General features: G+C 40.6%; 2 protein-coding genes across 7 annotated transcripts in view; both read right to left on the bottom strand.

The window, feature by feature from the left end:
* Positions 1 to 3760, bottom strand: part of adcy7 (adenylate cyclase 7) — a 41725-nt gene extending 37965 nt beyond the window's left edge. For all 6 annotated transcript variants that reach the window (XM_086070577.1, XM_086070578.1, XM_086070576.1 and 3 more), the window contains exon 1: positions 3603 to 3760. The gene's annotated coding sequence lies outside the window, so the exon portion shown is untranslated. The remainder of the gene's footprint in view (positions 1 to 3602) is intronic.
* Positions 3761 to 4936: 1176 nt separating this feature from the next.
* tent4b (terminal nucleotidyltransferase 4B) lies at positions 4937 to 24789 on the bottom strand. Its single transcript, XM_086072072.1, has 12 exons — positions 24009 to 24789; positions 15945 to 16068; positions 15076 to 15122; positions 13985 to 14105; positions 12894 to 13001; positions 12694 to 12822; positions 10793 to 11006; positions 10411 to 10537; positions 9064 to 9167; positions 8124 to 8338; positions 7204 to 7344; positions 4937 to 6816 (listed from the first exon to the last, which is right to left on the bottom strand). Exons 1-12 carry the CDS (start codon positions 24464 to 24466, stop codon positions 6667 to 6669), a joined length of 1938 nt encoding a protein of 645 aa, XP_085928198.1. The 5' UTR covers positions 24467 to 24789; the 3' UTR covers positions 4937 to 6666.
* Positions 24790 to 25385: the final 596 nt, after the last annotated feature.

Genomic DNA, 25385 nt, shown 5'->3' with positions numbered 1-25385 from the left:
TTCCTGGTCTATGGTTATCATCACACACTTTTTTTCTTTTTAAAACAGGATGTTTGAGAAATCGTATTAAGATTTTAAATTTGCATTTGTCACCATTTAATTTTTTTTTATTAAATTAAATATTAAATTTTTCATTTTTCAGATAATTTATGTATGAATTTTTATCACCATGGGCTAATTATATATTTTCAATAAATTTGTCATTCAAAGAGTTCCATTTTATAATTTTTTTTAAAGGATAGGATGTTTGAGAAATTGTATAAAGATTTTAAATTTGCATTTGTCACTATTTTTTTATGTTTCTTATTTTATAGCATTTTATTAAAAGGCTTTTATTTTATTTTTCATTTTTCAGATCATTTATGTATGAATTTTTATCACCATGGGCTATTTATATATTTTCAATAAATTTGTCATTCAAAGTGTTTTTTTTTAAATGATAGGATGTTTGAGAAATTGTATTAAGATTTAAAATTTGCATTTGTCACTATTTTTTAAAATTATGTTTCTTATTTTATAGCATTTTATTAAAAGGCTTTTAATTAATTTTTCATTTATGTATGAATTTGTATCACCATGTGCTAATTATATATTTTCAATAAATTTGTCATTCAAACTGTTCCATTTTTTTAAAGGATAGGATGTTTGAGAAATTGTATTAAGATTTTAAATTTGCATTTGTCACTATTTTTTTAAACTATGTTTCTTATTTTATAGCATTTTCTTAAAATACATTTTTCAGATCATTCATGTATGATTTTTTATCACCATGTGCTAATTATATATTTTCAATAAATTTGTAATTCAAACTGTTCCATTTTACAGGACCTTTCTGTGAAATTGTATTGCAACAACTAAAAAGCAATTAATTAATCTCTTAAACATGTCCTGATGAATAAAGATAATTCCGTTTCAAAATATTCATCTTCAGATTGCTCAATTTGGTTGTGAATAGGAAAATGTGATTGGGCTGCTGCTCAGTGCACGGACATGTCTATTCTGGCCAGATAAGGGGCCGTGGACCGCCCCCAAATTTCTGAAAAATCGAAAAGTATTTGCCTTATCATCTTTGACAGAACGTTGTGATGTAGCAGTTGTTCCAAAATAACTACAACAGATCATTATTACATGCATTTGCTTTAGCGTGTTTAATTAATTAAATTTGACGAATGTCAATGCGCCTCTTCGATTTTTCTGTATGTGGTCCTCGCAAGGAGAACGTCCATAGGTGTGAATGGTTGTTGTACTGTATGTGCTCTGCGATAGGCTGGCCACCAGTTCAGGGTCAATCAAGTCGCACCAAAGTCAGCTGGGATGGGCTCCAGCTCATCTGCGACACGAGTGAATAATCAAGAAAATTGATGCAGCTACTTTTTCTCTATTTATTTTAGAATTTGTCTGTATGTATAATACTGCTCCAATCCCACAATGCAGTGCATTCGAAGCTATTAATGGCGGCTGGACAGAAAGCATCAACCGTTTGCCGGTGTGCTGCTATCAAGTGCCACTAGGAAAGCCTCTCCACTCTCCGCAAGGCTGTTGCTATTCCACTTTCCCAGGGAGACCTCTCCCGCGCCCACTGTGTCATTATTACCTAATCTGCCTTCAGATGCACTAAGAGCCGGGGCACGGAATGTGTTTGAGTGGAGGCACGCACTCAAAACAAATCAATTATTTACGAAACGTACCTTTTCTTCAATTGTAGAGGGTACAATGTTTTTTTTCTTTCTGATGACACCACTGATTGAAGAGCACTCGTGATGGCAGAAATGAAAATTTTGGCACTTACCATAGGCTTAAGAGAATAGCTGAAATTTATTAATGGTGCATATTAAACAGTGGCAGGTTTGTGCCGACTCCAAATTAACATGAAATTGAATATTATTGGTTAATTCTGAATACAGTCAAACCCCCAGTTATAAGAGGGTGTGCACACTTATGCAACCACATTCTTAGTTGCTTATTTATTCCCTTACTTCTTAGTATAGTTCTATTTTCAAATTGAGTTGCACAGGTTATAGTTCACATTGGTGGGAAAAGTTTTGAAATCATTTATCTTCCTCTTATTTTTTATAGCCCAAAAAAACTGGCATTTGAAAAGGGGTGTGTAGACTTTTTATACCCACTAGTGCCCTGCTATGAAATGCCATTTTATCATTTATTCGATATCCCTGATATACAGCTTCAGGTCCATGATTTTGTCCTCACAAGACAACTGTGTAACTGTCTTTTTATACTACTAGTGCTGATTTTGACCTACTAGTACGCTATTAAAACTAACCAGTAAACTACTGTGCTTCACTAATAGATAGACTAGGGCACACTAGTAGAACGATTGTCTTCATGTTAGCGTTACTTTTCACTACAGTGTCACATTTACGCAGTAAACTTCTACACTACGCTAGTAGAACGACAAAGGTGCCCTAGTAGAATGACTGTCTTACTAGCAATGGTTTTTTTTTTGCCATCCCGGTTATTACATCATTGTATGTATTGCAGATGAGAGGATGTGAAAGAGAAGAGGTGAAATCATGTGCTTGCGCAGAGGTGTTTGGCAACCAACATGTTATCGCAGCACAAATCGTGTGAGCGAATGAGGAAGGAAGGAAGCAGTTCAAACTGCCCCATCTTTACATACTCTCACCGGACACAACATTAGGCACACGTGCACAAGCTAAAAACTAGATAATAGAGCACGGCAGCAAAGTGGAGACTGTGGAGTGTAGCACTGCAACGGCGAAGATAGCGTGTGGGTCCCCCCCCCCCCCACACCACACACACATAATTTTTAGCTGTGTATTCTCACACGCTACCATCAAGAGTCTAGTTCTTCCGTAGGCAGCAAGAACCTGGACTGGTGCAGCAAAGTGGAGACTGTGGAGTACGATAAAGCAGCTAACGTTAAGAGTGTATTTATTTTTGCACAAATGCAACAGTGACACTGAAGTGGTGCTCAAGAGGAGACTGAGGGCAGCAAGAAAACGGACCTTTGCGGCAAAGTTGAGACTGTGGAGTATAATACTGCAGCATACAGAGCTTACGTTACTGTGCGTGTTTATTTTTGTCATTTCCAGCAGTGAATCATCAAATGTTTCCGTGATGCTGCAATTGTATTCAAGGAGACTGAGGGCAGCGAGAAACAGCCATGCTTTCTCAAATGTTTCAAAAATGAAGTTTAAAATATGCCCCCCCCCCCCCCAACAGACAAAAAAAAATCAAGCTGCTGCATCTCCCCAACTACGAAACAACAATCAGTCAAACCACCCAGCACCTGTCAGACACGTACAGCGAGTGACAAACCACAAAGGACGCCAATCAAGTGGAAATTCCCCTTTAAGTCTTTAAATTGACAGCCTGTCGTCGCTTTTGTTGTCGGTGAAATAGAAGACAAGAGCCTTTAAAAGTTCATCTTTCGCAATTAATTCACTTTAAACTGGCGAAAGTGCCGTTTACACGCCAAGTCGGCGTAAATGAGCTCAAACTTGACGTAAAGACAAGATAAAAGATGACAACAAAAGACAAAAAACGTCTGTAAAAAGGTGTCATTCAACGCAGAAGGCATAAAATGATTTTTTTTTCTTTTAAGAGTTTGGGGTCCCTACCTTGTTTTTCACAGTCACCAACGCGTCCTGTCGCCTACGAATGCTCCTGAAGTGACCGCGGAAGGTGGTGCCATCGTCGGCGTAGAGAGTAGCGAGTGTACGGTGTCCTCCTCCGGATGTGTGCGCGAGTATTTGTGTGTGCTAGAATGACAGAAGCTCTCCTGGCTGGACTTACGAACGCGCGCTGCTTCTTTGAGAGTCCTAAGACCCGCCCCCTCGCGCCTGTCTGTCAAATACTACTACGCCCACTCCAAAAACAAAACACTTGCAAATGAAGAAAACGGCCATTTTATGTGTCAGTTTAACACCTTATTTATTTCATTAGCCTTTTTTTGTTTGTTTGTTAATTTTGAGGGTTTCAGGTTTGAATATCAGTTGCGTCCTTCCTGTGTGGAGTTTGCTTCTGAGTCAGGGGTCACCAAGCTTTTTGGAAAATGAGAGTTTACTTCTTTCGCACACATTAACTTTGTTTTTACCAATAATGAAATTCATTTATGCAAAGGCACTGACCATCTTAATTGTCAAACGATGTAGGAAACAGCAATGCATTATATTTATAAATCTCAATCAGTGATTACATTATGAAATGATCACTTCTGCAACATTTCTAGAAAATCCCTACTACAGCATTTATAGAATAGGCGGGCCTATTTTGTGCCCGTGGGTACTATGTTGGTGACCCCTGGGCTAAATCATGTCTTTATTGGGGCAGCATAGTGTAATCATTGCCAGTATATGTATATAAATTACAAAATCTAATGAAATAAGACATAAGTATGAAACAATATAAACAATGAACATATGAAAAAATATAAATATTAGGGGTGTGAATTGCCTAGCACCGGGTGATTCGATTCATATCACGATTCATAGGTCACGATTCGATTCAATACCGATTAATCCCGATGCAAATCTATAAATTGATTATTGTGATTTTTTTAAACTCAAATTTAGAAAATAATAATAAACTTACATGTACACTGTAAGATTTATATGAAAATGTATTTATTTATCTGAAAATTCAGGCTTATAACTGAGCCACTGCATTTAACAAACAGGTTGCAGTCTGTTTCATATTTGAACAGCACAGAAATCAAATATTAAGGCTTAATGTTCCTTTAATATAACATTCTTCCATGCTTAATTTGTGAATCCTAACCCTTAGTAAGACGTTTTGTTGAATATTCACATTAAAAAATTGATGTTTAAAAATCGATTCGAGAATTGCGCGCTAATATCGCGATATATCGGCGAATCGATTTTTTCTACCACCCCTAATAAATATGCATATATACTACATAAAATAAAGGGAACAAAGCACACATTGCTGATGATACTGTTTGTTGTTTGTTTTTATTGCATGAAATTGGTGAAAAGCAGCAAAGACGATACAGTCGGTACAGTTGGGAGCCTTCCTCGACATCTAGGAAGGTTTGTGTTCGCTTCAGGACATTCACACTTTTACACAATTGGCCCTTTAACTTTCCATGACTCCATGACACCCCCCCCCAACTTTGTCCCATCCTACTGTTTATTAATATAATCATGTATATTTCCTTATATACCACAAGCGCTTCGGTACTGCATTTAAACATGGTATTGCATTGAAAATGGCTGCCAAGATTTAATTAAATGGGAAATACAGACTGTCCGTATTTGCTGGCTGTAATTTGGATATTGATATGAAAATGATGTTCAAAGAAATGGGTTCAAAGTTTAAATGCAGTAAAAGCCCAAAGGGTCGTAGTTTCATAGTGGGGTAGTAGCACCATCTACAGGTTAGAAGTTGCCCTGCAATGACAAAAGACAACTGAATTGGGGGGTGTCTTTAAACCAGGTTTTCTCAGTTTTGGGGGGGGGGGGGGCTGTGAGGTATTTTAATGATCATCCAAACACATTTTCGTGGCAAAAGTTGTTGCTGTAGTGATAAATGATTGTGTGTTGTATTTTTGTGTGAGGATGTTTGGGAAAATGATGTCTCAAATCACACACAAAAATGTAACCTCCCTTTTTTTCTCCTCAAGTAGACCAGCCACATATTAAAATCTAACAAAGAGAGGGAAAAAACAAACAAACTTCATGACTCGTAAAATGGTCTCTCACACTTGTCAACTTGGTCACAACTGCCAATAATAATTTGAAGAAATATTTGTACTTGTACCTGATTAAACCTCCCCAACATCACAGAATCTAAACGTATAGCCTCCTCAAAAGGTTCATATATTTATCCATATATCCATATACTATATTCATATGATTCATAAAAAAATAAATACATTTAACAAATCCACAAGTTTGTCTCCACAGTTGTATCGCTAACACATTTTTTATGTCTATATCTCAATAAAATCGTGTAACTTCAGCTTAAACTCCACCTTATAAGGCAGGGTTTCCCGAATGGTGTCGGGGGGTGGCAAAATGGTTGCCGTTTTATTGATCGTCCATTTTATTTGCTGTGTTTAGTATTTTTAGTTTATGTACAGCATGTTGCATTTTCAGTACATTTGTGGGGAAACCCTGACATATATGGACACGTGCGATTACCATAAAGGTTAACAAACACAGACAGTAAAAAGAGGGATGCTGATGATGATGATTGGTCATGTTGGCATGGCAACGAGACACCCGTGAAAGAAGAAAAAAAGCTGTGGGCGTATTTTTTGTTTTTTTGTTTTGTAAAAAGATCATCCTATGAAACAATTTCTTATTTTTTTCTTTTTAGTGTTTTTTCCCTAGAAATTGTCCTATGACCTGTTCCGACATAACAAAAATCATCAAAAAAAAAAATCATGCATAAGTTACACCTCAATGCTGTCATTAAAAAGAAAAAATCCTCTTTTTTTTGTACATTTGAAGCCGTTTCCATAATTTTTCCTTCTTACAGCAGCTGAAGTCTGTGGTGTATTGCTCCAAAAGGGAAGATTCCTCTCCCGTACATCAGGAGGCGCTAGAGGCAAAAAGAACAAAAGGATGCTGGCTCACAGAGAGAAAACTGCTCGTTCTCCTTTTTTTTTTTTCCCTCCTTGAAAGAGTCATGGTGGGGCGGGGAACCAAAACGACTTCCCTATCTGCAGAGTTCCTCTGGTGCAGAGTCCCTCACATTTTTCCTCTTCTTGCCGTTGCCCTGGTGGTGCGGCCGGTTACTTGGGTGACTTTTGCTGTTTCCAGAGGAGCGGGGGGAGTTCTGCTGGCCGCCTTTGTGCTGAGAGAGGGCCTGAAAGGTAGATGGCGGGGGGAGAAGATGTATGAAAATTGCCTGGAGACACTGAATCAATCACACTTCAAACAAAAAAACAAAAAAAAAGGACAACAAATAAAGTTGTAGGCGCTGGTGTAGCTTGATATGAAAACATCCACACAGGAATTTGAGCATAATGAGCGCGAGTCACTAGCCCGCACATACTAATAGTTTCTGGCAAACGTATTTTTTTGCAGACAAAGAACCATTGTGAGCCTTTAGTGAATCTAGTGCACTGGAGAAGCACCATGCCTACTTTGCTTTATCACAGAAAATAGTGATTAAAAATTGTTGAAAAACTCATTGAGTGTTCTTTCAGGTAAGACGTTGCTGTATAAAAGATGTATTGTTAGTGGAGCACACCTTTCCTCCCTTGTTGCCTGCGGGTGGAGTGCTGGTCGTGCGGTTCTGCGTCCGGTGATTGGTCACCGACTTTTCTCTGTGAGCACTGGCAGCTCGGCCAGACTGCTGCTTGGCCGTCTTGCACGGTGTGCCGTCGGAGTCCTGGGAAAACACAGAATGACAATGAGAACTCTGGTGTTCAGAGTGGACTCTATCTTCAGTTCAGACAATTGACTATTTCAAGAGAATTTCCCCAAAAACTTGAAAAAAAATAGAAAGGTACAGATGTGGTGAATGTTTCTCCCTTGTTACCACAATAATACAGTTATTCATTTATTTATTTTTTACCTGAATTTTAGTCACCCAAAAATATAAAAACTCAAAATGAAACACAAATTGGTAAATTAAAATACTAAAACCTTATTTTACCTGACATTGGCAATTTTTTTACAGTCTGAATTAACAATTAAAAACAATCTGATTTTTAAATGATTCTTATTTAATGAATGTCGCCCTGTTATAGCGCTAAAAAATATGAACATGCAAATGTCACCAACTCACCATGTTTGTTAAAGGTTCAGGGCACCATAGTATTTTACATCACCCTATTTTTGTTACCATTTTTTTCACTTAAAACAGTGAAAAGTCAAATAAAATGTGTGTTTTTATTTATTTAAAAAATACGTTGGTTTTTTTTGTGTGTGTGTAAAAATCTCCATGATTTAGTTCCAAGTTTAGGGCTTTTTTGTATTTTTTTTCCAACACTGAAAATTACAAACATGTACAAACAAAAACAAAAATAATAATTTTTTTTTCATTTCATTTACATTAGTTATGAGGAGGAGAATTCATTAGCGATGTTTGCACATGAGTTTTGAGTATGTCCCACTGTACTTTCATGAGAAAGGCCCAGAATATGAGGGTCGAGATGAAAAACTGACCCCGTCGCTGGAGCTGGAGGACGTCGTGGAGGGCGAAAGTGGGGAAGAGGACGGCGACGAGCGCAGGGAAGGAGATGGCGACGACGAGTTAGACGACGAGGTTTTGGTCCTCGTCGGCAAGATCACTACCACGTCGTCATCCTCATCATCCTCGTCTGGAACGTTGTTGTTGCATTGGTCGAGCTGTTGGGACTCGAACAATGTCACGTCATTTCCTGAAATAAGCACCAAAGGGATAAATTAGCCAAAGTTTTAGTGTTTTAAATTGACCTGCTGCTTATTCTAATGTAATAAAAGCAAATGTGACCTGCATCAAAATGTTACGAGAGAAAAAAAAAATTTTTAAGGTTAAAAATGCAAATAAAACAAAAAATGGAATGTTACAAGATATCATACATTTTATAAACACTTTTTTAAAGCAGCCAAAAAATGTAAAAAGAAAAAAGTTTTAAGCACTTTAAATTTATGTTGCAATACAATACTTTAAAATGAGACCACACTAATACTAAAACTAAACCAGAGTTTTTAGACCCTCCCTTGTCTGTCGCTAAAGTCTCTATCTTGGGGCCATGTCGTTTTCCTGGTTAAATATTGCAACGGAGAAAGACAAGTAGATAAACAAGAGCCGTCTGCCGACACTGTTCAGCTGAAATCGGTTGTGTTACCGACACCGCCCGAGTGTGAAATTCCCTGCTGCAAGAAGAAAAAATAATAATACCGACTTTGGCATTCACGCAGCCTCTCCCTTAAAATTCGGATCAGGCCAAAACTATAACTGCCATCAAAATTTATTAGGGCCCAAGAAGCCACCGCTGCATCTGTTGTGAGTTGACAGTCCACTCTCATCTTCCTTCAAGATTTCTCTATGTGGCTCTCAGTGGGAAAAAATTGGACATCCCTGGTTGAGTCAGAGTGTAAACATTTGTTTTGGATGACGTACGGTTGAGCGGCAGGTCCTTCTGGGATGGGCTCCCCCAGTTCTTTCGGATCCACTCCCTGTACTCGTCCACCTCCTGAGTCACGCGGATGATTCGGCCAAGTATGCTGCGAGTAAGGAGCAACAGTGTTTACACATCACAACGCCAAAGATGAGCATGCACAATGGAATGGAAAGTATTTAAAGTCCCATTACAAGAAGTGCAGTCAGGAACATTTAGGGGGAAAAAATCAATCATAAAACAGATTTAGTTGTGACACATTTGTGCTTCGGTGCTGCTGCTTTGGTTAGCAACAGAGATCAAATGGGCTCAGTATTGAACTTTTTAGGAGGCTGTGTCTGTAATGTCTGTGTGTGAACAATAACCTATGAAAGACACAATACAGTCAAGACCCCTTTTTGTGTTGGTGTGAAAAGTAAAGCACTTATTTGAGGGAGGCGATCATTTGTCTGTCAAGTGGACCACACGCCCAGCAACTAGTAGTATGGCGTCTATTAAAAGGGACAAGTATCGCTTCATTTGACTGTGAAAAGGTGCCGCATGCAAGAGTTTGAAGAAATGTTTCAAATAGAGTCAGCAGTTAATTATTTAATATCCACACGTTAACCTATTTATAACCTAAACCAACTTTTGTATCCTGATGGGGAAAAAGGAGGCATTTATTCATTTTAAGTGAACTATGCACAAAGTGACAAATTTGAAACAACGCCGACTTTTCAAGGGACAGTTAGTATTTGGTGAACAATGGTAAGTTAAAAGTTGCTTTTTTTAAACTCATTCAGCCCCAGACAATTTCACTGAAGCAACCCCCTTCGCTCACGGCTGTTTTACTGGATTTTGCAAGGCCCACAGAATATTGTGTTCTATTGCTATAAAAAGATGGAACCTACCAAAACAAAGAGAGAAAGAGCCTCTTATTCCATTCGGGGAAAAACGTATATTTGTATCTGTTTCCATTTTGCAGCAATTGGCATTAGAATATAGCTAAGTTTCATCATTATTCAAAAATCTGTTGAAAACACTGGGGAAAAGAACTTGTTGCAACATTGCCCTGGCTGATCTCTTTAGTCTGCTGCCACATGCTGGCCATTTTTTGTAATAACTACCATTGCGTTAAGCCACCTCTTCAAGTCAGAGGCTGCATCAAAGCCTTCTGTATGCTCTAGCATAAACAAAAACGTATAAATACGATTTTGGGACCATGGCAAAATTTAAAATTAAACGTTTTCATACATTTTTGTGAGCAAATGAGTTACTAAGTATATTTTATCTCATTCCCATCACTTGTGCCATCAAAACTGAATATGAAAAAAAACAGGACTATTTGCCAGTGACAATGATGCCCTTACCTTTCTGTGTCGTTGTTGGGGTAGTATTTGGCGATGGGTGACACGGCGTGGCTGAGCACCACATAGGCGTAGTCAAACGCTTGCTTCACCTGCATGGCACCGTATGAGCTGCGACCAACGTCGTTGTCTGTGGGATAATATGGTTTTATTATTGGCTGCAGCCAAGTGAAAACTGTGGAGTTAAATACTACAGCATCCATGGGGTAAGTAATGTTCGCATTAATTTTTATTGGTCATTCTTAAAAAAATTATCCTTAAATGCTATAATAAATATGGAACTCGATTCTAGAGGAGACTGAGGGGAATGAGAAAAATTACCACTGCAGCAAAGTGGAGACTGGTGTAAAAGTATGCAGCATGTTAATAATAAATACATTCCCACCCGGTTGTAGCGGGTCCTCGATGTAGAGCATGGAGGGCCTGTAGCCATCCATCATGTTCTTCTGAACCTCATCTTTGGCCACGTAGCAGCCGCCGTCTTTTATCCGGATGCCTGTTTTCAGGTAGTTAAAATGGCGTCCGTAGAGCTCAAAGAACTCGATGAGCAGCACACCGAAGTTAATGTTGGGGCTGCAAACGTCCTCTCTGTAATGGAGCTAGTGGAAGGAGAACAAAAAGAAACGAAAATGTTGAATAACTAATATACATGTAAATATCTCACGCAAAATGTGTTAGTTCAAGCCAGTAATTTCTGGACTATAAGGCGCACCTGACTATAAGCCGTGCGAGCTAAATTTGGGAAATACTCAAATTTGTTACACACATAAGCCGCACCCGACTGTAAGCCGCAGGTGTTTTAATGTTACCGCACCGGCTTCCCGCTACTTTCTTTTCCATGATAAAGGCGCAAATTGCCTCGCTCTCGTTCTGCCTTTCCTACTGTATTTGGGCTCACTTGTTTGTTTTGCTTTATTTGACGCTCTCCCCTTGTGATCTGATGGATAAGTCGCACCTTTGTATTAGCCGCAGGGTCAAATGCAAGTGAAAAAAGTAGCGGTTTATAGTCCAGAAATAACTGTAATCTGAATAGTCTGCCTCAATTTGAGCCAGGAAAACCCCTGTTACGTTTAATTGACATTCGGATAATGAGTGGGTCCTTAACTCTTTGACTGCCAACCATTTTCAGAAAAGAGAACATGTGGGTGCCAGCTGATTTAGAGCATTTTGACTGATCTTTCTTTTTGTGTTTGGACTATGGAAACACAGATACTACCAAATGAAAGATTGAACTCTCATCTTTCATCAGAAAAAAAAGTTTGTTTCTACCTTATTCAGTTTTTCAGTAATCAACAATAGAAAATAGATTAGTTTCACCCAAATTTGTGTGGTATATTGTGTAACAATCCCCTGCGTGCAAGGGGACGGAGCAGGATTTGCACCACAGATTAGTTTCACTGCGATTGCCCCTTCGCGTGTAGACCCTACACTTTCTTGCCGGCCTTTTTTTCCGGGGAGTAGCAGGTAAATACTGCAGTGTGTGGTTGGCCATGTTGTCATTAAGTCTACTCTCAGGATCATGATATGGTGACCTGGTGTTACGTCTGGCTTCCTCATGTCCTTCAGTTCCTATACCGGGTGGTAAGAGATGTTCTGATCCATCTTATCTACTCCATTCATGATGGCATCGTAGTCCAGAACCAGTGTCTTCTCCGTGATCAGACTGTACCCACTCCGATGAATATGCATTGGACTCAGGGTACTCTTCATCGTCCGCCTGTGCAGAAGTGCTCGGTTGTGCACCACGTTTTCCGCCATTAGCATCGCTAGCCGGTGAGGCTTTACGACGTGATCGAAGCCGCCGCGTCAACGCTTCCAACTTCGGCGTCAACCTCGGAGTCACCATCATCATCATCATCATCAATGTGCTCTTTAGCACTGGCCGATGCTTTTCGTCTTTGAAAAAAATGCTCATGTGTGAGCTGCTTGGAACCGGTCGCCATTTTCGCTTCCTCAGCCATTCTCCCCTCAACACTCTAGCTCCACCTCACATCTTCTACTACTGACTCCTACCCGATCTTGTCCAAAGAGAGTCATCGCTGCCATCGAGTGCCTATAAATAGTCATTATACTAACTCGATCTGCTTGATACTTTGAGCACAGCTGGCCACGGCTTTCCTCCACCCGTTTCCATAAAAAAAAAAATAGTTAACGTCTTTTAACGTTTTTGGCGGCACTCATTTGGATTTTACTAAACGTTATTAAAAGTTTTTGGCGGTCAAAGAGTTAAAAAAAATATCTTCCCTGTCAGAACCCCAGTACTTGCGTGATGCAGCGTTAACACACCTGCAAGAAGCTGACAGCCATGAGGAAGAGGCTGTAGGAGCCGATTCCGCCGGTGAAAACCTCATTGAGATCCCTCTGCAGGAGGAACTGCTTGAGCACCAGGACCAGGTAAGGCAGCACGGGGTATTTCTGCACACAATAAATATGGTGTTGACACATCTAAGTGCCCTCAAAGTGTGGGTCACTTAAAACAACAGTACCTCTTTGAATTCCTTGATGAGGCATGCCGCTTTGACGCCGCTCTTCACGTTGAAGCTGATGTCCACCTTGACCTCCGTGAAAGAGTCGGTCAGTTTGATGATGGGCACCTGGGAAGACAGGACACCAAGGACAATGACAACCAAATAGCCATAATAATAATAATAATTGTAAAATAATAATATCATTCATACATAATGGTTATGTCACAATGTTGGTTTCAACTTCAGGACGACTATATTCTCAAATTACAGGGTGTCAATGTTGAAAGGGGAAAATTGTTAAAAAAAAATTAATGTTCTTATAGTGGGGAAGATCTGGGATTTTATTTTAAAGTGGAAATTAAACTTAAACATTTCTTGACAATAATATGTTATATGTGACCTCACTAGTCTAAACATGACATTCTGATTAATATTACATTTGTGGAACATGAGTTATGAAGCAAAATCCAGCCGTTTTTATCCATCTCAGGGGGCGGCCACTTTGCCACTTGCTGTCGACTGAAGATGACATCAATGTTGCTCAGGGCTTAGGCAACGACCAATCACAGCTCACCTGTTTTCTGAATCTGCGCTGTGATTGGTTGTTAGCTGAGACCTGAGCAAAATTGTCATCATCAGTCGACAGCAAGTGGCAAAATGGCCGCCCCTCGATTAAAAACGGCTGGATTTTGCTGCTAAACTTCATATTCTACTAACGCAATATTAAACAGAATAACATATTTAGACTAGTGGGGATGCGTAGAACATCCCCACACAAAAATATTAGGGTTGAATTCCCCTTTAAAGCCATATCACCCAGTTGTGGTATATTCAGAAAGTATTTTAAACTTTCACTATGCAAAGATGAACAAAAATTTCAAAAACATTTCCGCCTATGTCAACTTCACTCCTCCTTTTCCAAGGAAGGAAAACTGAGCGCTTGTAAAACACAGAGATGGAATGTTCTGCAAGTGGGGCCAGCAAAGCAACGCCATCACCGCACTATTAGACTGGGAAATCGTTCCTTGGGGTTTCCTTGTCTGACAACTTCTCAGTTCTCTATTTACAAAAGAGAAGATAATGTGTATCACGAGTGTGTTCACGCTCACCGTGGCTTTGTCCAGAACTTTGATGGAGTTCTTGTCGGCCACGTTCCTCTTGCGAAGAGCCTCTTCCAGTGTCCACAGGGGGAGAGTTTCCCACTTCCCGAATACCACCAAGTCGATGTCACTGTGGAGACCACACAATGAAAACAACACACTCAGAACTTTAGAACTAGAAACATCCTTGTCCTGGCTGCTCAGTACAAAAGGGCAACAATTATAATAGCAAAAAAAAAAATCGGACGACACGGTCAAAGGTTGAGAGCACATTTCATTAATTTGAAGTTTTCCCGTAAATTTCATGACCACACTGCAGATGGGTTGAGGCCTTGTACAAACAAACGCATTAACGATACAATACAATTCATGTCAAGTGAAAATGGCGTTTATTATTTTTTTTATAACAAGGCAGTTAAAGAAAGCAATGCAGCGAAACCTCACCTGGAACGCTAATTGCCATTAAAAGTGCCATCTCCACATACCTAAGATAATAATCAGGATTTCCCCCACAAAACTTGTCAAACCTGGCGCCGAAACATATTTGTCGCCGGGGGGTGTGCACGAAAATCGACAAGCTGTGAACCATAATTGAAGGTCGTCTTCTGTTACGACATCCAGCAATTACTGTGAGCCGTTTGGCAATGGGCACTGGTGGGTGAGGTAAAAAACATTTGAGCGAGCCACCAGGCTAATAAAACGCTGGCAGAAACCCTGCATAGTAACTCTGCCCTTTAATTCACTGACGGGACTGTCTACATGGCTCTGTGGGTGCTGCTGTTTTGGTTGGCAACAGAGTTCAAATGGCCTCAGCAATTAATCCTTTAATGCAAATGTGTGTGTAAACTAAGATAAATTGTGACATAAAAGAGGTACACTCGGTTAACTTTTTAACTAACTTGTAGGAAAGCTACGAATTGTAAAACGAGTGTACTTGATTAGTTTTACATTTTTTGTACATTCTAGACATTAGAGGTGAATCCTTTATTTGACTAAATAAGCATTTTAATTTTAATGAAACTAAATCTCAGAAAAAGGAAAACAAAGAAAGTTGTGCACTTAATAATGGGTCAATTATAATGACAGTGTTGGTGACTCACCTTGTTGGCAAATAAAGGCCGGTGCTGAAGCTTCCAAATACCTGCACCTACAGAGAAAAGACACAAATGCACCATATTCATCACAAAAGAAGCAAACAGCGCAACATTGGTCACGTACATTGGTCAATTGCGTGAACAACTGGAAATAAAAGACATGTTTATTTTCCCATAATTACTTTTACACAGAAGACGTTCTCCAAGCCTCCCACATGTGTGGTGCGAGAATCTTTTTTTTTTTTTAACAGTATATCATACCCAGCCCCACCCCCCATTTCCTGTTACGAGGAGCGTGTTGTATAAATCAGAAACGACAATAAAGACAAAAATAGTACTTTAAGCCACTGATCTCGTCCAACCTTCCACCTTTTAAACCTCCTGTTGAGCAACACGCTGCTGGCTGAACATAAATAGATTTAAGCCCTCCTTTAAACCCCTTGTATAAAAATGTAGTGTTTGTGTGAGCACGTACGTTCCTAAGCCGATTGCAGCACTGTATTTATGAATGAATGAACTCCAGCCGACCGGTCGCCCTGCCTACCCGAGCCTGTGTGCGGCAGCGACTTGCTGGCTTGTGTTGTGTGATGTGTAGGGGGTGTGCCAACTCTATCGGAGTGTCGAAGCGGGAGTGTGGTTTCAGAATTTTGCACACAAATATAAATATATATATATATATTCAGCTACCCCCCCCCCCCACTTGTTAGAGCTCGAGTTTTACTTCTTAAATCTTTGTACTTTATTTCGTTACTGCACAAAATGGCATTTTTGACAAATTTTAGAATTTGTTTGTCTTGACTTCATTCAAAGGCGTAGCAGTAAGTTACAAGAATATGGTGCGTTATAGTCAAGTGGAGATTGTGGAGTAGCCATACCTCTGCGCTTGGCCAAAGGTTGTGAATGACGCCTTTAATTCTGTCCACCACCTCCAATCTCATCTTCTCCTCCTCTGGCCGTGGCGAGATGTACGCGTAGAAGTCTCTGATCTCTTCATGTAACCTGGCGACAACAACAACCAAAATTGCTATTAAAAACATTCTATTAATAGTCAAATATGACGGTACCATAAATAGTCTATTAATAGTAAAATTATAATCCCTAGCCCATCATGACAAATGATCACGCAATGAAGCTTTATTTTATAATACTGTAATTTAATTGATTTTTAGATGCTGTAGAATATAAAAACAACAATAATGAAGAATGTTCAAAAACTATGGGGGGGAAAAAAAGAAGTAAAGAAAAAGCAAAACAAAAGTTTAACGCAAGTGTCATGGATAAAATTGCTCATGTTGGTCATGTTCCGCACCAGCAGAAAAAGCCACAAACGCTCATAAGGACTGACCTTTACTCATATTGTGGGAAGTTAATAATTAGTAAAAACAAAAGAGGAATGTGCACATATGACAAAGGAGGACACACGGCGAAGGCCTGGGGATTATTCAGCAACAATCAAAATGAGAAATCCCAGCTGCGGTCCACCGGCGGTGTCATGTCGCTGCAGGGCCGAGGGCATGCGTCCTTGAGAACGGGTCACCCTGCCCGCATATGGCGACCTCTTTCGCAGAAACGGAGGCACGGCTGGAAAAACAGGGCACTGGAATACCACTCCAAAAACACATAAGAGCCATAAACAATCCAAGCGAGGCTCATATCGGTGGGTTGCGGACTGGCTTGAGAATGGTTTGGAGCAAAACAACAAGTTGGATATGAGTAAGGAAGAACCCATTCAGATTCATCATCTAAGTATGTTTCAACTGGGGATGCAACGACGAATGAATATTTTTAATGTTAGTAAATTGACTAATATGTAATATAAATATTAATTATGATTCCGTTAGAGTTTCCTACACCATGTCAATACTTAGGCGGGCCACCCAAGTAAATTGGCCACCACCCAAGAAGTTTTCAAGAAAATTTCTTAAAAATATATTTAAAAAGAAGAAGAAAAAAAAGCATTGCGACAGGATATACCGCATGTAACGTTAGTTCGCCGTCCCTCGCTTGTGGATCGTGAGGCTAGAGGAGACCCACCTCCCGTCCACCCTCCCAAGTAGATTTAAAATCCGGGGGAAACACTGGGTTTGGTCTGTAGCATGTCAGAAAATATGCACAAATGCTGACCATTGTTTTCCAAAACAAAAGTACCGGAAGATGTTTGTGAATGTCTTGTTTTGATTAAATACTAAGCTAATTAACCTGTTTCATTTCTACTTTTATGAATAAAAAAAGTGACCAGACGGGAGACAATTTGCTTAATTCCTGTGTTGTATTTTGTATTGTATCATATACACAATGATACAATGACATCACAGTGCCTAAGGGCTCAGGTCAGGTCATGACCGTCACGGCTGAGACCTTAGACACTGACTGTGATGTCATTTTCAGTCAACAGCAAGTGACAACATGGCTGCCCCCTGAGATGGATAAAAACGGGTGGATTTTGATGTTTAATTCATATTCCACAAACACAATATTAATCAGAAATCAGAATAGCGTGTTTAGACTACCGGTACTTGGAATGCAAAGAAACATTATTGTTCAAGCTGACTTTTTATTTGACTTCCCCTTTGAGGGCAGTAAACAAAAGATTTATAATCTCGTTTTATTTCACATTTCACGATTGGGCAGGCACTCCAGAGACATTAACAATGAAGTCAATTTTCCATTATACATCACCTTTAATACAACAATCTAAAACTAAAAACAGCCCATTTCGAAGGGTAAAAATCATTTTAACCAGCACACTGAGATAGCGATTATGTTTGTTTGCTTTTAAATAGTCCAAAATTGCGAGCTGGGCAAAGCTCCAATGTAATGACTAATCCTTTTTTACTTTTTGTCTTTCCCTTGTGCAAAGTGCAGTATTGCAGCCTCCCATCACAGGACCATTAAGTTCCATTTGACGCTAAATGAAAGTCAACAGCTCCACTCTGCATGTTCACTACACACAGCCAGCTCTCTGCAGCTTTTGGGGCCAAAATAAACAGCGCAAACGTACATGATGCTGGTTCAATGTATGAATAAAAACAAAACGACACATCAAAATGTATTTTGATTAATAAAAGGTTTTAGTAAAGTAGTAGCAGAGCGTCTTAGTCAACAAAGCACAACTGTATCTTAAGTTTCATTCATGAGTTTCATTTCCCAGTAAATGGGCCGGGCCACGGAAAGTCTCCTCTCCCACACAACCTCTCGGGATTGAATTACAGGTCCTGTGGCCCCGCGGCACCGTTTATACGATTAATCCCACTTGCTGGGATTATAGTAAGGTTATGTAATCGTTTGCAAAAGCCAGAGTGCTCCTGGGGGAAGTAAAGCGGGTGTTTCCAAAACAATATTATGATCCACTCGATTGCAAATGTTAGCATTTCTCCCTCCGTGCCAATTTTGTACAGAAAAAAAAATACGTGTGTGAAACATTGCAGAGAATTCATGCGGATTCATATTGGGGTTGTTTTGCCTTGGCTGAGATTTGCACGCTGCTGGGTACCATTCAGGCTACCTTCCACGACGGACGTTTTTGCAAGATTGTTTTTGACTGATAACTAATGCTGTAATCAGATGCGAAAAAGCATGGTAAGTACTTTAAGGTGGCAATTTGTCTTACACTGGGTATGGTAAAAGGAAGGAAGGAAGCAAGCATAAAACATCTTAAATTTTCTTATTATTTCTCATTAGGAAAATGCCTTATCAACACCGTCTTCCTTTTAAGAACGCGCAAGAGAAAAAGTTGGAAGGATGGAAAATTAAAATGTGATGTTCTTTCATACCAATTAACAAGTCTGACATACTACCGAAAACAAATCGCTTGCCATAGCGGCCGCCAAAGGTTGAGCTGCTAATGTGTTTGTTTATGGAATCGACATGTTGAGGTAGTACCACTTCCTATCCCTCACCAGTTCCGTGTGGGAATTCAACACACTTCCACCAACCACGTTCTGTACCGAAAAATCTAACTAACAACGATTTTCTGGAGCGTGAAAAGGCGAAAATTTGAAAATTGGTCATAAAGTAAAATATGAAGCGTTTGTGTTTCCGTCGACTGTAAACAATAGAAAAAGTTACAACATTCAAACTTGTGTTAACGATGAACTTGCGCAGGCACACATGCTTATCTATTAAGACACCTAGAAGTGCTTTAAAAATAATAATAATAATAAAGCATATGCAAACAAACAAAAAAAGTGTCCAACTGTCCACTCTATTCTCTAATGACATTAGAGTATTTTGCTTTCTTGTCACCTCACCCTTACTGTACGTCATGACACTATTTTGACCAATGTGGGCCACCCTTTGCGACCAAAGACTCGCAAGTGTCACACGATACCGCCAACCAAGACTTGGAGGTGAAAGAACCGTACATGGCACGCTGCTCCTTTAAAAACCGGACAAGCATAAACAAGAGACAAGGAGGTGTCTATGTCTCACAGATGGCAGATTCATAAATGTTTAATCCATGAACAGATCTGAGGTGCTAATTGTTGGCCACAGGGACACATAGCACCAGCTCTTCTTACACAACGGACTACTGGTATCAGTCTGGGACCGTTTTTCCTCTATCAGCACCTGAATTAATTTCATTATCCAAACTCTCAGGCCCAAAATGGAAATCTAGCGTATCCATGTTCTACTGTAAAAGTTAATGGCAGCAATAAAGGGAGATTGCTGAGTCATGTTTCTGTGCTGGTATGGATGGAGGGAGTCGCAATAAGCTGCAACCTCACACTTGATGTGCAAAGAGTTTCATTTGTTGCCATGACAAGTAGCCTCACTGGCCATGTGCTCACAAGACTATTTCAAGCGGAGAAAAATCGCTGCATAGCCATAAAGGAAGATACAGAACACACAGAAACCAGGAAAGGTGGGTGCAGTTTCACACAGGGACACGACATCTGGAAATCAGATATGAGATGATCTCAGTGTGGACAATGTGACTTATAAAAATAAATAAAAAAACTCCCTTTTTTTTTTTCTTTCAACAAAACGGACGTGAATGTCGGGTGTTCAACTTCACACTGTAGGCCACGGAAAACATAACGCACAGATCCTGTAAAATTGCAGCACCCAACCCTTAAAAGATTTCCTTTAACACATGAACAAGGTGCTTTTTCTTAGAGACAATGCACATGCACATGCCACAATTAGATGACATTAGTGGGGAATTTCTTCACATCCAGGCCGTGTGTCTTCTCAGGCATGACACGGGAAGTTATCCGACCAATTCCATTTCACTTGGTCCGATAATTATTTTATTTACAACAAGTAATGTAGCTTCTATCAATCTCATGTCTACCTTATCAGCAACTTTCAGACAGCACTGGAATTATGACCCTTATTTCTGCTTTAAAAAAAAAAGACAAAAGACAAAGTTTAATGTTTTGTTACATACTGTGTTTGTTAGCAGGCTTCACGTTGTCCTTCAACAAGTACGAGAACAAATGCACATCATGGTGCACTCCATTCCATTGCAATTGCTTGAAGACATGACTATTCAATTTCACACACTCTTTACGACTGATTTATCGATTACAATGCCCCATCTCTAGTGGGCAATAAAACACGAAAACAATCAGCATGTGTCTGGCCGCTTGAGCAAAAAGTGCGAACGTTGCTCGCTGTATCAGAGCGGGTCACATGTGGGCTTATCCGCTGTGGAAGAGCCACACGGGAGTCCTGAGTTATGTCGCGCACGTGCATCTCAGACGAGACCTGGTGGCAGCAAGCATGCAGGCGAACAGGGTTACGCCACATAAGAAAGACACTGAGTATTTAGTAAGTGACACATTTGGGTGTGCTGTGCTGACAATTAAACCACGGGCGCTTAAGTGATTAAAAGTTTGCTACAATTAGCCACGCGTCACCAGAAATCGTTTCATTGGCTTCAATGGATTCAACTGCCATTTTAGGAGGTGAATCAGATGTGGGCATGTTTATGTCACGCAGGCCACATGCAGCCTGCTGACCCTCGAGCGTTAAAAAAAAAAAATGTATTTGTAAAAATTGCCAGTAATAGAAGTTAAAGGTTTTACAGTGGCCACAGTTGAACTAAGGAACGAGTTAGTTCTGTTTTTATTTTGTACAGAGAAAAACAAAATGGGAGTTAATTTGGACCTGCTCAACAGTAGCCGACTAGAACACAGTTCATGTGTGAAGCTCTCCTGGGCTATGCCGACTTCCTGAATCCATATAAAGCAGCTAAACTACGGAGCGACACCAAACAGAAAAAAAATAGGGGTGGGAACACTCCCCTGATTGGACATCTACAAAGAGGGCTCAGGTTTCTGCATCGGGTTTGCGGAAGTCAAGTCCGTGCAGAGCATGTCAACGCTATGAGACGGGTTGGACTTGGAGAGAGAGAGAGAGAGAGAGCGACAGAGAGAAAGAGATAGAACAAGAAAGGGGAGTGTGGAAAACAAATAAGCACATGCCTTTGTCTCCCATGTCCAAATATAGCGTAGACGGTCCCCGAGGAGGAAAAATGCATTCAAGAAGTACGCCCACCTTCACTTTCGCCCCGTGCTTGCGAGGAGGACACAAATCATATGCTGCGACGGGCCGCAGATTTATGACCGCTCGCAACCTCAAATCACATAGAGATGAATGTATTCTCTGCAATACAAAATGCAATAAGAAGCAGCACAAGAGAGACTCAGCGAGTCCAAAAACAAGCACAGATCTCAAATAAGCACCGGCTTCTAAGCTCTTGGGCTGGATTTTACTGTATATCCACATGATTCAAGTGACACAATTGCAGTTTCTGCTCTCAACTGGTGGAATTGAAGTATTGAACGGAACCGGATATCTTCAGATTGGAATCTGTCCTAAAAAGCTTTTTATTTAAAAAAAAAAACAACAACAACATATATTTTTTATTATACTTATTAGCACTGCTCATATTGTATTCAAGAAACGGAAACTTTCCTAAGCCATTTTAAGTTCCATTTTCTCTTCCATGGTTATTCATCCCACTCTTAACAATCACTGGCACTCTTCTGTTCTGCCACCAAAATCAGTGAGGAATACGGACATAGACTCGAAGGTACGGTAACAGTCAACTGACATTTAAATAACTACTGTCATTTAAACGTATTTGTCAGGAAGTGCTGATGTGCACTGCTTCCACAACACACACACACACACACAACTTGAACAGAGAGAAGATTGTTTACGAGAACAGTCAGTGTTAATGTCAACTTAACAATTTGGTAAGGGATCAACGAGTGTGATTCCTGCTAAGAAACAGACAACATGAGCATTACCCCCCCCCCCCCAAAACATATAAGACCATAATAAACCAATAAAACAGAAATAAACGTGTAAAAATGTAAATATGGGAATTCTTGTTCGTCAATTTGACCTCCCACACGGTGCAGCACCTGTGGTTCAACAATATACCAAGAGTGCGCACGCACCCACTTGTAGTATACGGTGACACAGAGGCCATAACGCGGCGTTTGACACCGTGACTGGTTAACATGGCGTCCTACTATATATACACTGTACATGTGACTTACTTTATATGTGCCTGAGGCGGCACAGTAAAACATTTTCTACGACAAGCACTATAATGATCAACAGCTGGGAAATATTCCCTTGGGAAAAAAAAACCTAAGTTATTGTTACCCACAAAATGTTCTGCATGCGAACCCAAGTAACTCCAATCATATTACATAATTGCAGCTGCAATTGGTTATCACAATTGTTATCACTTGTTTTGAACATAAGTCAAGGAAAAACTGTGGCAAGCTTTCGCCAGGCCACATAAAATGACAAGGAAGGCCAGATCGGCCTGCGGGCCATGCTTTGCCCACCCCTGCCCGACATGCATACCGACGAGTTAAGGGCCCGTGAGATTTGCCCGAAGTACCTCCACACATGCTGCGTGAAATGTACTGCATGTGTGTTCTAAGTGGGTGGATCATGTGACTAGTGTGTCAACTATGGAGTGGAGTGGGCGGACTCGGTCGCATTGGGTGCACGACTGCACGTTGTGTTCATGTGCTGCAGAGCTGGCCCAAGGCGTGAGCCAACTAAGCACCTGCTTAAGGCCCCACGACCACAAAGCCCGGAGTATTAAGAAAGTACAGAATAACAAAGATGAATGTTAAATTTGGGTAATTTATTTCAAATCTTTTTTTTTGCACATTATGTTATAGCTTTAAGGCATAATTAATTATTACATTTTGTATATATTTTTTTTATTATACAATGGTGTAAATTATTAGATATGAAAATAAAGTAGAATACAACTTGACTTTTAATCCAACATTAAAATGAATGAAAACACGCCAATGTTCAGTCATTTGTGATTAACCCTTTTAGGCCTACAACAAGAGAGAGAGTCCCAAAACTTAAATTTGCGAGGGCCCATGCTTATTTGCTTGGACCCCATGGAAGTATGGGCAGGCTCTAATGTGCAGCAAAGCATTCAAGTACTGTACTTGGTATCAGTGAGCAATTAAATATAATGAATAATCAAACTGGTATTGGTCTGAGAAAAAAAAAGTGATATTGCACATGAGTACTGAAAACAAATACAGGTTAACTTTGACTGCCCTCTCCCTTCTCATGCATTGGATGACTCCATCTTTGTAATGCACAAGGAAAACAAATAAGTTGTTGGTTTGTGGGGGGGGGGGGGGGGTTATCCCAGCAGAGCGGACAAGAAGAGAAGGCAAGGGCAAAACTAAATATTTTTGACCAGTCGCAGTAGCACTGCTGTCAGTGTCAGCAAAGAAGGATGCAGCAGAGATAAAGTGGAGCGTGACCCAAGTGACTTTTCATCCGAAGATGTAAAGTAGCCACAAGCCAAAACGTGTCTAACTCAGCAAATGGGACAATTTTTGCAATATACAGATATGAAAGGCAACTTGACTGGCTTGGCCTTGGGCCCTCAACTGACTAAATACACCCACAAAACACAAACTTTCTCTTACCCCACGATCCCTTCCGAGTAGTTCCTGCTTTTCCACGGCGTGCCCGCGTACACGTTGCGGCCCTCCGAGCTGGGGCCACCGTTCAAGAGGCTAGCGTTGAATCCGAAAGTGCTCGCCTTGTTGTCCCGTTTCCTCTTGTTAGGGTGCCCGTCGGCCGGGCCCCTGCTGATCGGCACGGCCGCCCGATGGTTGCGGTTGCCGGTCTCCAGCGGCAAAAAGTCCCGCTGCTCCATGAGCTCGCCGTCGCCGGTGGGACTCGTCATGGTCGACTCGGACGGCCCGGTCCCAGCTGCGAGGAGGACGGCTCCTGACTCCGCGCTGAGGCTCGCTTTCAGGATGCCGAAGCTATTGTTGACTTGCAGGTAGCCGAGCCCTTGCGTCGTCTCCCAGATCTGCATCCACAGGTTGTTGGCGGGTCCGCGTTGTTCTGGTTGGAACCAGGCGATTCGCGGATCCATCAAACGAGAGTAGGCAAGAATCCCTCCACCCCCACCCCTCCCTCCCCACCCTCCCGTGAACAGCTAGCCAGCTAGCGTTAGCTCGCCTCGCTTTGCCCCCCCAGTACTTCTTCCAATTTTGTCCCTCGGAGGCTGCGTCGACACACGGCGGTAGAGCACAGAAAGGCGACGAGAAAAACCGTAGACTGTTACCGGCGCCTGCTACGGTTGCTAACCTTTTTTATAACCCCATGGGGGGACGCGAGACCGTGCGGTACCGATGGAGCGTCTCTCTCACTCTCTCTGACCCTTTCCTCAGAATCGTAACTCCCTCAATGGCGGAGCTTAGCCGAGCTGCTGCACAGTGCGCATGCGCGAGTAAAAGGTGGGCGGGGATAATGTGTTACGTAATAGCGTAATGCCTTTTTTTACGTGCTCGTTACGTAACGATTTCGGATAGATGTGAACCCTCCAGATGTGTTGGAACTAGAAGCGATATTATCTATGTATCTATGTATCTATCTATCTATCTATCTATCTATCTATCTATCTATCTATCTATCTATCTATCTATCTATCTATCTATCTATCTATCTATCTATCTATCTAATCTGACTACAATTGTACAATATTATATATATTGCAATGAACAGTTTAAACACTGGGTTACAGTATTATCATTCATTATTGTGTATGGAGAGGTGACAATAATTAACGAGATAAGGAGACAAAGTCATTACCTCTTTTACTCTCCACAATGACAGTTTTCACATATCAGTCAGCCACTCCCGTTCATGTCTGTCAACACTTCCCCAAAACACAGTATTACTCTGACAGACTATATTCATTATTGACATGTAACATATTATGTTCCATTTCCTTGCTTAGATTACTTTTAATTCTACCACAGTACTGATCTTTGTATGTTTTTACTTTGCCA

The sequence above is a fragment of the Leptonotus elevatus genome, chromosome 3 (assembly GCF_054856555.1).
Source record: "Leptonotus elevatus isolate MCC_2025b chromosome 3, RoL_Lele_1.0, whole genome shotgun sequence".
In the NCBI taxonomy this organism is placed as follows: domain Eukaryota; kingdom Metazoa; phylum Chordata; class Actinopteri; order Syngnathiformes; family Syngnathidae; genus Leptonotus; species Leptonotus elevatus.
This window is presented reverse-complemented; position numbering and strand designations above follow the sequence as displayed.

Coding starts and splice junctions, on each gene's coding strand:
- tent4b (XM_086072072.1), bottom strand. CDS start 24,466: ATGGATCCGCGAATCGCCTGGTTCCAACCAGAACAACGCGGACCCGCC. Junction 13,002..13,984: donor AAGTTCTGGACAAAGCCACG/GTGAGCGTGAAC, acceptor CTGTCTTCCCAG/GTGCCCATCATCAAACTGAC. Junction 12,823..12,893: donor TCATCAAGGAATTCAAAGAG/GTACTGTTGTTT, acceptor TATTGTGTGCAG/AAATACCCCGTGCTGCCTTA.